Source organism: Chelmon rostratus, chromosome 15 (genome assembly GCF_017976325.1).
Source record: "Chelmon rostratus isolate fCheRos1 chromosome 15, fCheRos1.pri, whole genome shotgun sequence".
Taxonomy (NCBI): domain Eukaryota; kingdom Metazoa; phylum Chordata; class Actinopteri; order Chaetodontiformes; family Chaetodontidae; genus Chelmon; species Chelmon rostratus.
The window spans coordinates 9833941-9846249 of NC_055672.1; the positions used below are offsets into that span (position 1 = coordinate 9833941).

General features: G+C 40.7%; 1 protein-coding gene across 2 annotated transcripts in view; it reads left to right on the plus strand.

The window, feature by feature from the left end:
- The window catches only part of stxbp6 (syntaxin binding protein 6 (amisyn)), a 64081-nt gene that overhangs the window by 8385 nt on the left and 43387 nt on the right, over nt 1-12309 (plus strand). For both annotated transcript variants that reach the window (XM_041954555.1, XM_041954554.1), the window contains exon 2: nt 3180-3400. In XM_041954555.1, coding sequence (XP_041810489.1) covers nt 3247-3400 — 154 coding nt within the window. In that variant the 5' untranslated portion in view covers nt 3180-3246. The remainder of the gene's footprint in view (nt 1-3179; nt 3401-12309) is intronic.

The following is a 12309-nucleotide window of genomic DNA, read 5'->3' on the forward strand; positions in this document are numbered from 1 at the left end:
CTTCAATACAACTACTCAGCCCTGTACTGTGAGCATTGCGTAAGACTGACTCAAAGTCAAACCATAAGCTATGCATTGTGGAAGACTACATTTCACTGCCTAGAGGCTCCTGTCTACCTCCTCCTCCTCCACTTCCTCCTTGTTTTCTTCCTCGCATCCCCCATCCTCTTATCCATCCTTCCCGTCATGCTTCACTGGGCCACCTGAGGGGGGATATGTGCACCCCTTTGCCTGGTGACAGCTTGCAGGGAGATGTGGGCAGTCTTCGCAGCTGGAGGAAGTCGGAGAAGAGGGGGAGATGTTATGGATTAGGGTTTCCACAGAGAGGAACTCCGCTGGGCTGATTTCTACTAGAACACAACATTGTACCATCCAGTAATTGAGAAGGGACTAAAGGAAGGGGGCATTAAAGATTAGATACCAAGGGGAAAGGGTGAGCTCATTTGGGGCAGTTGCTGTGCATATAAGTACATGAATATGAATACAGATGTGTACAGTATTATACATGTGTAGGTTGGTTGATGCATGATATTATGACAAATCTCACATTTAGCCCTTCAACAAAGAAGTACTAATCAGAAAAAATACAGTTGGTCTCTATTGTCTTCAAATTCCATAGAGGCACTGAAAGCTCTGATACACATGAGTTTAGACTACCATCCTTGGTGAGAATGAACTGTAAATGCTGAATACAGTCAGAGCTGACCTCAGAATATTTATTGTTACATTCAGAGGACATGATGTCAAAGTCTTTTGAGTGCTGTACTGTTTGTGCACTTTGAGGTCGGACTGGCCCAATGCAGGTCTTGCAGTCTTTATCAGAGCTCATTATGACATGCACACACAGCTCCAAGCACAGTTTTGCACTGTTTTTACATGGTGCCTGGCTCGCTTAAAAGGCCCTGATTGAACAAGCTTTCCTGCCTTTGACCGAGGGTTCAGTGCAAAACAACTTTGTGCCTTTGATCAAGTGTCCAAATTTATCCGAAAGTTTAGGTCTATTTCCTAGCCGGAGTGTTGGGATGTTGGACGTCTTTTAAATTCCAATGAAAGGCATATTTATTACCCTCTCTAATTACTCTCCACAAAATCTTGGCCCAGTTTTTTGTTTACTGTGAAGTCTTGCATTGCTGAAAAAGCAGAGAGGAAGGGAGATGGATAGAAACAGAGGACACCCGATAAGATCGGAAACTGCCTGAAACAGAAGAAAAGTGCACTAAACGAAGTTTGTAAATGTTGAACTAATTCAATAAGCCTTTCATATGCCTATCTGGGCATTTAAAAAGAGATTTACACAATATCGTGTATAGCTGTAATGTCTGTCTGTACAACATAATGTAGTATAATAGAGTGGCCTTTCAATACATTTTACCTTTGTGAAACCTGTAATGTAAAATGTTTGTGGATGACTGCGTCAGAGACAATTCAACTCCTTTTGTTGACCTCCTGTACACATTATGCACATTATCTTTGCCTGTAATACAATTCATTATGAAAGCACCACGAACTGCTGTTTTTATAAACAACCATACATAGTGTTCCCTACAGAAAGAAAGTATTTCTTACAGCAGGGCTATTTATTGGATTATAGTATCTTGTAACTGTGCTATTGTGTCCAAAGCTTTTATGTTGCACTGCTGTTGAAGTGTTCCTTCTGTCCTGACGTAATCCTGCTGTAACAATAACCACCAGTCAACAATAGCAGGCTTTCAGTCACTAAGTTTTGGGGTGGAGAAGTCGGCTAGTGCATTTTCTACAGCTCATGTAAACCTTGCTCTTCTGCAGGTTTTGCTTTTTTTAGAATAATGAATGAATGAAACTTTCACTCAACTGATTCTTCTCAGCTGCTGATCACTCATTTTAAATCGTGCTGCACTTTTAGAAAACAACTTTGTGGTCTGTTGTTTATTTGCAAGCCACTTTGACGAAGGCATCGTTTTGCAGTCTGGCTTGCTTTGCCTCGCAGTAGAGTAATTCATCGACTGGTTGAGACTGACAGATTGGTGTATCAGGGTGGCCTGTGCGGTATGTGGCTGTGAGAGCTTGTGTGTGTCTCAAGTGAATGTGTGCAGCTGAGAAAATGATTAAGCTCCATAGTCCTCATGAGAGCATTTGGACCTAATTAACCCACTTCTTTACGACTGTATCCTGCATTTAAGCACAGTTAGGCCAACTAAGCACAGTTTTCCCTGACACCATCAGACATACTGCTGTGTCTCTTGTGGTACATTCTCAGTCACCAAGAAATAAATTCACTAGTAGACGTCAGTTTATAACAATAGAAAAATGATTGCTGCTCTGTATCAATGAGAGCTAACCAGTACTGTTAACAGCTTCAGCTGAAGTAATTTCATCTCTGTGAGTGGCAGTGCTTCATACGAGAACATTGGCAAAGCATTTAAGAGAGATGGAGCATGGAGACTGGCTGCAGCAAAGACCAACACAACCATTCTAACTCTGTCATTGCTTTAATGTACCATACTCGTGAGCAGTAGAGAGTGTACAAATTCAAATTGGTTTTGTGTGTGTTCTTTTGGAGACCGAAGGAAGTGATTGGCCTGAGGCACACAAAAGACTTCACTTCATGCAACTTCAGCCTCACTGTGTGGTTTTATGCAAGGGCTGATTCACCCAAATTACAAAAAAACCCACATTTACTCTCTCACCTCTAGTTCAGAGGTTCCCAATCTGAGGAGCAGAAACACCCCAAAGATGAATTTTAATGGCTGGTAAAATGATAACTGGAATAAGAAACAAGAAAAAACCTAATTCTGCCTCTAAAGATTTCGTTTTTCGTACTTTTCTCTAATGTTTTCTCTTATGTAATCAAAATAACAACTGGCTTTGCGCTGCCTCATTTGAATGAACCTCCCACCTGTTTTTACCTGCCTGCACACTGCCCTAGGCACCACAGATAGAGCAGCAGAGCAAATTTCAAGCTCAGAAAATGGTCGGAGCCATGCTTGTGCTGGTCATTGCGCCAACATGAAAATAGGGCCCTTTATATTATGGCACAAAAGAGTTGTATATCTCAAAACAAAAACAAATAAACCCAATCTTGTTGGCTGAAAGGAGAAAGGAGACTTGTGAGAAAGTGAGACATTGTACTGTAAGTAGTTGGCCTGATCCACCCTTTCTGTTTAATTTTCCCTTTTTCCTTACTTTGTTCTCTCCTTCAGTGAAAAGTGGATCTTGTCCTCTCCACTTTAACTGTTTGCCAGCTGTCCACTCCTGCCTCCTTCAGAGATGAGTGCCAAGTCAGCCATCAACAAGGAGGTCTTCATACCCCATGATGAGAAAATGCTCGCTGCTGTGCAGGTGAAGCGGAGGACCAAGAAGAAGATCCCTTTCCTGGCCACTGGTGGTCAGGGAGACTACATGACCTTCATCTGCGTCTCAGGTCAGAGGGAAAATTAAAATCTCTTCTCTTCTCTTCTCTTCTCTTCTCTTCTCTTCTCTTCTCTTCTCTTCAGAGTTGTCGTTAAATGGCTTTCATGTGCTGGTCTATGTATGTGTGTGTATCGGCTGTGCTGTTGTGGCTGAAAGTCACATTTCAACACGTCTTCCTTAATTCTCCCACTAATGTTCACACTGATGAGCATGTTTACGTTTCTTCTGCCAATAGGATGACATGCTAACTCAATTTACTGCTGGGCTTTAGGTCAATCCTTTTTAAAATGATTAGAGTTAAGCTGAAATTGAATAATTGTCTCAGCAGAAATTAAGGTTTAAATTATATTGGTTTTTTCCCCCTATTTGAACGTCAGATGAAATATTGCTTGTTAATTGAATTATCCATGCATATTATTCATGAGGAGAATAGCTGGAGCCTATTAATTTCAGTGCCAGCAGAACTGCTTATGAAGATCAATGACATTTCTTAATCCTACCATTTTAATGTGTATTAAACTCTGCTTCAGCAGCAGCAGATCACATCACTGAAGGTTCAAAGATACTTAATGGTGACTAAGGGGAATTTGGACTGTATCAGTATAGCACAAAGGCGAGCACAGTCTCTCTGTGTGGAATTCAAATTCAGGGTTGCCTTCCAGTATTCTCAACAAACACCACAGGTTTCTTAAAACCGACACTGTTCTTCCGAAAGATTTATGAGTCATTTTTGATGTGGAAATGAGTGTCGGTTGATATTCACTTGTTGCAACACCAGTCTCATCACATCCCCTCTGCTGCTCCAAAACCTATTAAAATCACTGGATGTCCTAATTGCTTAGGCTGCGTGGTGTAGTTGAAATACATAAATGATCTGATAATGTAGTTTCTTTGACTTTTTAAAAATAATTACTACAGCAGAATACATGGACAGACTAGAGATTTGGCTTAAGTGGAAAGCTGCTAGTTTGAAAACCCAAATATGGCTGTAAAAATTGGGGAATCGGCAGTAACCTTGTCTTATCTTTGAGTCCTGCACACTTTCTATTCTTGACATTGATGTTTGTTAATTATGGATTAGTCTAGTGCTTTTAGAAAGATAACTTGTTTAGTCTATATTTCAAAAACAAAACAAAATATTTAAAAATGCCTATGATAATATACCAGGGCCCAAAGTGATGTCTTTTAATCAATTTACAGTCACGTGGAACAGAGAAAAGCAATGCATTTTCCCATTCGAGAAATTGAAATCTGCAATTGTTCGGCCCTTTGGCTTGATTTTAATTAATTAATTGATCAAAATTCAATCAAAATTGTATTTTTAATTCAATTAGTGCCACTCAACTAATTTATTTATCAAATAGTTCATCAGTAATTTAGATGGTACTCACCATCACACGTTGTTGTGAACTTGGACATAAGAGATCTAACAAAAATACCCCCAAAATTAGGCAAATTCTGTATTTATCTGAAGTTGCTGATTCTTTATCTGGTAACTACACACTTTGTATCAGTGGCACTACTCATTCTTTAATGCTGCAAAACTGTGGTGATGCTGAACAGTTTGTTGTCTATGTGTGTGCGTCAGTATAACCTGGACAGAGAGACAGAACGATTGAGGCAGGGAAAGTCTTAAATCCTACGGTGACATGTTGAAGGGTAGCCAGTTTAAACTGCCTTAAAATTGCTATCAGTGGAGGACTTATACCTTGGATCTTCGCATCATCTGGTTGGAGCAAGATAAGTTTGCTGCAGTCAGTGAATCCAACCTTGCTGTATGGATGGTAGAGGCCTAATGTTGGACTGTGTGACTAAAGGGATTGTGGGTTGTTGCATTCTTACTTCTTTTACTTTTTATGTGCTGCAGCTGAATAGGTGCGTCTTCTATTTTGCTCTCCTGGGGACGTCAGTGGGAGTCAAGGCTCTGTTTTTTTGCATAGGATTGAGAAAACAGCCATTCATTCGCTGCCGTCTTTGGTTTTGAGCAGAGACGTCAGACTAGTTCATCCTTGTGCTTAAAGGCCTTTTGTTCATTGAACGTCGATCATTTTCAAAGGAGGAAAAGTTTGTGTCTATTAGCCTTTGAAGTACAGTATTCTGTATGTCTGAATGGATGTTGCATAAGGTTCTAAAACAAATCAAGAAATCACATAGTTTAGAGCTACCATCACTTCAGTCCAATTTATATCCCTCCATAGTTAGTCTATAAAAATGTTTTTGCTGTCTGCTCTATAGTGACAGTCGCCTGATTAAGCTGCTGTTGTGTATCACAAGTGGGAGCAGTGAAGGCCAGCACTATTATGTAGTTCACTTAGTCATGTGGCATTTCTTTAAGCCAGCCAAGCATTGTTCTAAGTGTGTGTGTTTGTGTGTTTGTGTGTTTGTGTGTTTGTGTGTGTGTGTGTGTGTGTGTGTGTGCGCACGCGCGCACGCACGCGCGTGTTCCTGTGTGTGTACTGTATAGCCACATCATGAATGTGAAACCAGGCTTCGCCTCCCAGCGTATTTAAGATACAAGGCTGGTGTGTGTGACTTTGACTGTTCAGCTTGTGTGCAACTATGTGAAAGCACTGTGTATGTATATAAGGGTGGGGGAAGGGGGTTGCTGACAGTCTCATGGCTACAGTAGCAGATAGTTGAGGGCCGAGGGCCATACAGTGGCAGAGTTATGTAATCTGTGGTATGTCACTGCTGAAGGAAGTATGAGAAGCTGTGCTGTATAGACAGCCATGGGCTCTTGGCTTTCAAGCTGAGCAGGAAGCCAGGATGAAACACCAGGCCATCACTGCTGCTCTAATTCCAGGATCATATGCTGTAATACTGTCATGAGATCTAACTGAATACAAGAAAAACAAGATATTTTCAACCAATATGACTTACCTGAAAATACCCTTACTTGCAGTTTCAAAGTAATGACTGTTGTGAAGTTTCTTATCTGTCTGGAATAAATCACTGCATTTACAGGCATGGATGATAGATGTTATGCAACTGACCTTGTAAACACAGCAGTCAGTTTGAGCTGTCTTTACAGTGTGGCTAAATCTGAGTCTTTGAATTGGCTGCTTGTTAAACACATTGCTTTTCGTCTCAGGTAGAGAGATACATCTATCAGTGGAACAACAAGGCCTGGACAGCTGCCACTTTAAGAGCAGAGTTGCTTGTTGTAGAATTACATGTGGCTCCAGGAAAAGAGGTTGAGCTCACATTGCTTACTGCTGTTTGGCTTCAGGGTGAAATTACTAGTTGTATGTCAGCAAACCAGAACAATAATATTCTTGTCCACAAGGCCAGTCATCAGTAGTATCTCAGTTGACTAACTAAAGATTTCATTTTTTTGTTTTACGTGGTTTCGGCAAAGTTTGTCCTCTTTGCTTTGCAATTTGCTGTCATAGTCTGGTGGGTTTCAGTCTGATTTTAATCTGTTGTGGTTTGGTGGTGGTGAGAACACAACACAGACCATTTGCACAATTATGTGATATATGCAGTACATCTTTAAAGCTAAACTAAACTGATTTTCTTGATTCCATTGTTGATTATGGTAGCCAATTTTCACATCATGTGTCAGTATAAAGTCAGAATGCGTCCTTTTCTTCCTGTTTTTCTAGCTGTCAGTTGCTGCTATTTTTTATAGATACGTTTCATATTAAATCTTCGCTAATGTAAATTATCAAACATATCTGACGTATTGTACCAAAGGTGCTCCAAACTAAACACTTTCTGCTCTCTTGCTCTTGTTTCACTTTACCTCTGTGACCAGTAGATCCTCCCAGCCTGTGCTGTGAAGAAATTTCTAAGATGTCTTTGATCTTACACATATGTGTTCACATGGAAATGCTTGACTGCACAGACAAACGTATGTTAACGCTTTCACAACATCATGAGGGGTTTAGAAGAAATAGGAGTGTGCTGGAGTGAAGCCAGAAGCTTAACATGGACCAAGTTGGTTAGAGAGCTTTCTCTTTGATCACTGGGCTTCATGCGGTGCCTTTATGACTGGACCTCAGGGCTGTAACACTGGACCGCCCACAGAATGTTTGGCAGGAGAGATGTGAGGCCAGTTGAGCTAGATAAGACACTGTGAAGGTTCACTGGAGCAGCCTATTAGTCTACATGGTTTTCATTTCATTTTTTCTCATCCGAGGTAAACATTTTCTTCCTGTCCCGACCCATTTCTCTTTTGAACAATCCTTGTGATTATCACTACCTCTTCTTGCCCTTGTTGTGTACATCAGTGCGTGTTTATATGTGTAACTGCTACAGGTTGGTGGCTTGGGGGTGTTTAGTGAAGGAAATGAGGAGCCATCTGTTGGTTTGTCAGTCGTATTAGGGAATGCCATCCTTTTTATTTCCACTAACCAAGTTTGCTTTATTGATTTAAGCCAATGTTCTTCTGCCTGTTATCTGTCGCCAACACATGCTTTGTGAGTGTGGCTACATCGAGTGTGTTTACATGTGCACTAGTATGCTGTTTTTCAGCCATATCCTCATTTTGATTTTATTTGGGATGTTATGTTAACATAGATAAGACGATGAGAAAGGTGGTTACTCATATTACAGTATACATGACGCTAACAGTATCTAGGTCTCTGATTATTTGTGTGCAGTTGTGTGCAGGTTTCTCAAAACTGGGATACTTCAAAAACCTGATTATTACTAGGATACTTGTATGCATGTAAACATATCCATTGTTGCTTTATGTTAATATGTCAATTTCCATGTGGGAAGCATGTGGGCATCCATATTTATGGGTGTATTCATGCACAGTGTGTTTATGCAGGCATGCAATTTTGTGGGTTGGCTTACATGTTTAATTTTATGCGGAGGCTGTGTGTTACGTATGTGATATGCTGAGATCCTCATGCCGATGTCTTGGTTACTGTGCCTCTCTGTTTGTGTGGTTTGATGTTGTGTTTGGTTTGTGTCGTTTTGTTTTTGATGTCAAGACTTGTTCTCTGTGGCACCTGATCGACATAAACATAAAGAACATAAAGTAGAAAGGATGCTCTTTATCATATGATACACAGCGATTCTTTGAATTGAATATCTTGGACCAAGTGATTACTGATAACTGTATATATTAGGATCAGTCCCTTCTATCTTGTGCCCATGTATCAAGAGTGAGCCCTATTTGTTAGAGGAACAAAGATCTCTATCTTTCTGTCAGTAACAGAGCCCTGTATCACTGTTTTCTCCAAGGGCATGTGGAATATAGATTCCTCAGTTACCACACCAGTTTGTGTATTGCCCTTTCCACTTCACTCTATTTATCATCAGCAGTGTTGAGGCTATTGATGACATGGTTAGATGGATGTGCAAGCATGCAGCTCACTGGTATATGAAGCTGCTCAGGCCACTCAGAAAGTCAGATCAGTTATGACCTTGGTTACTCTGCCTGAAAACACATCAGTCTGTTTTGGTATTTCAGTCTGCGTTTTGGTATTCATAAATAATACATACATTTTAGATTGTGGGTGTGTTTGCCAAGTTTAGTCCACCCTTATAAGTCCAGATCGAAACAGAAATGAGTGACCATGGATACATATTGATATGACTAGGAGGTGTTAACACTGCACCATAGAACAGATTTCATGTTTATACAGTATGAAGTTCAAGGTTAGACTATACATAAGTGTCTCAGTAAAAAATCTCCTCAAAAATGAGTTAAGGGACAACAACAAGATTTAGTCAGTCAGTTAGTTAGTTGACCACAATGTGAAAAATTGCAAGGCATTTGATATGTTTTAAAAAGATAATTCTTTGGTTTTTGTACAGATTAAACAAAGTAGGTAAGATGTGTTAGTTAGCTGCTGGTAGGAGGATTTTGTTACCTTTGGACAAAGTCAGGCTAGCTGTAACGGCTGTTAATAAGCATTTTGATAATAATTTAGATTAAAATTGGGTTTATAAATTTTAGCCTATACAATTTTAAGTTCAGCTCATTATTGTTGGCCTTTGTTCTTGAAAGCATTTTCCGGGTCTGATTTTGTTTAACTTCCATATTGCTTCCAACTGATAGAACTTTTTTAAACATCTCAGGGAGTCTAGCAAGTGTTTGTTAACGAGGTTTAGCTCAGCGTGGGTGTGCGGGTGATCTGTGTTCTTTTGTGAAGAATGTTGCCTTCTCTGAGTTTCTTTCAGGGCCAGTGTAGCAGCAGTGACTGATGCTGCCCTCCCAGTATTTACTGAGAGCAGAGACATACAGCCCACTCACACAGGACCAGATACATCACCATTACACTAATACCACATTCCTGCCAAGGCATGTGTATGTGTACGTGCACGCATCTGCGTGTGCATGCCATCCAGACCAAAACCTCTTTAAATCAGTTTGCTATGGCAGTCTTTATCTAGACTAATTAGGTTCTTGCGGCAACAGCTCAGTTTTGTGCCAGACTTCTCTCTACAACATCAGCTGTCCTCACCCTTCACTCTCGCCCCCTCTTATCATGTCTACCTCCTCCTAAACCCCTTGCCCCTCCAGTCTCCTCCTGGCTAAGACGAGGGTCCTTAAAAGTCTTGGGAAAGGCGTCAGTGCATGACTGACCTGAGCTTAACCTAGGAGGGGAGAGCTGAGATAGAAGTTTAAAGAGAAGTGAAGGGCATGTGGCAAGCTGAAAAGATTAAAGAGATGGAATGGCAATCATTTGGAAGCTTTGGAACAGTTTGCAGGAAAAGAAGGCAACATACACGCGGGCTGACATTTCTTACCCGAACAATTGGTTGAACACAGGAAAAAAAAAACATTTTCTTGCTTGAATTCAAATTTAGTGGCTATAACACCAATATACTGGCGGCAACAAACCAAAATAATGTGCCTTAGTATGCATTGTTTGATTTGGGATTAATTTGAATGAATTAAGTGTTAGTTTGAGTTTGTTGGAACTTGACTTTTTGAAAAAAAATTGTGTTAAAGTGTTTAAGGGACAGTTCACCCCAAATATATTTATATATATATATATTTTACCTCTAACATGAAGGATTATTTTTCCCTCGATATTGATTTAGTATGAATGGCAGAGTTCTAGAGATACTGGCTATAGAGATGTCTGCCTTACCTAAGCAGCCGGTAAGCAGCAAAATATACATTTGATAAAGTCAAAAGAAATCATGACCCAACTGATAAAGAGCACTACAGGTAAGAGGGGAAAAAACATAATTTTGATATTGGGGTGAACTGTCCCTCTAAAAGACCAAACTATGTGTCCTATCCTGTGGCCTGACAGTGGACAGACATTCTTTTGTTTCTTGTTTTAAATCTATAGTAGTGGAATTAAGATTTTTTTTTTTTTTGTAATAGTTGTTGGGCTATAGTGTGTGTCATATATGAGCATTAGCCATTAGTATGTTTCTTTATTAACGCAGAATTTTTAAAATTCAGTTTAGCTAGTTTTTAAATGGGAAGCTAAAATATTTGTGAGGGAAGTCCATTGAGTTTAAAGACATGCAGTCACACAACTGCATAGTCGGCTACGCTTGGGCTGTGATATCTCTTTCACTTGCTCACACACATACACACGCATGCATACAGCAGATGGAGCGGGATAGATGAAAGGCTCAGGTGCACTGCAGGTGGACTGAGGTGCTTGTGCTGTTGTGCATACAAAAGCCCTCGTCTGTATAGCCAGCCAGCGTGTTTCATCCAGTCTACAGAGAATGAGTGTGGGTTTGTGTGTGTGTGTGCGCATGTTGGGAAATCAGTACATGCCCCAGTGGTTCTGACAGCTCTCTTCACAGCGCTTTCCTATTCCAAAGTCAGACTGTCTATCATCCTCCTCCATCAGCCCCTCCGCTGTCCTTTACTGTCCAACTCAGTATGCTTGCCTTCTGTCCAAACAGCACTTTGGTTCACAAAACAAACCCACAATTTAATTTTCTGATCTCCCTGTACATCAACCACAGAGCTGTGAGCATTTCAGCCGCCACTGCTTTTGGTTTGGGTGTGTATGTCTTCTTTTCCAGCAGAAACAGCAGGGTACTTTCTAAGTAGCAGAAATCTGATGATTGGTGTGGTGGTGGCGGCAATGCATGGTTGATGGCTTGGAAGACTCCCCTCAGCTCACTCTAACTATTCAGTCACTTCTTGCTGTTGGTGCAGCTCCGCTCCTTCTTTAGGAATCTCTGTTTAGAACAGGAGGTTTACCCTGGAGAGATAGGAGATGGAGATGAAAGAGATTAAACAAGGGACCGTCGGGGTATTCTTTTGTTGCACCTGCTCAGAAAAAGTATTTGACTTCAGGGAGTTATTTGTGGCTCACTGTGGGTTGGAGCTGATTTATTTTGTTTACAGTTGTTTATAGTTATTGTGGTGTAGCGATGGATTCCCTATATATATATGTGTGTGTGTGTGTGTGTGTGTGTATATGTATGCAGAGAGAGAGAATGTATACGTACCACAATCATTTGGGTGAGATGTATTTCAATCATACATTATTTTGAAAGGAGCAGTAGCTAGAGCACACAGTTTAATTGCCTCTGTTTAAAAAAAAAATAAATAAAAAACTTGATTGCCACCTGGTGGTTCACTCACTGTCCCAGCTGGGAATTGCCATTGCTGTTGTTCTGAATGTTGTGGAAGTGTTGATGGCATACAACAGCAGGGAATGGCCCAGGGAGATGAGGTGATATGGCCACTTAGGGATCATTGAGGAGGTAATTATTTGAGAGGAGGACCACATCACACATGTTTTTGATATTGTGTACTCTGACCATATGTATTGGCTCACTAATGGAGCAAAGACCGTGTCAACACAATTCCCTGTGTACCTGGAAAAAGTGATCTTCGTGGTGTTTTCAGCTTGTGTTTTGTGCAAACAAAGGTTGTACCCCAGACCCTTCTTCTCCTCTGTGCAGTGTGAAATGAAGGGAAAAAGGGGTAGGGGAGGAGGAAAGAAGAGAGTGCTGTAATAAAGGAGTGAAGAG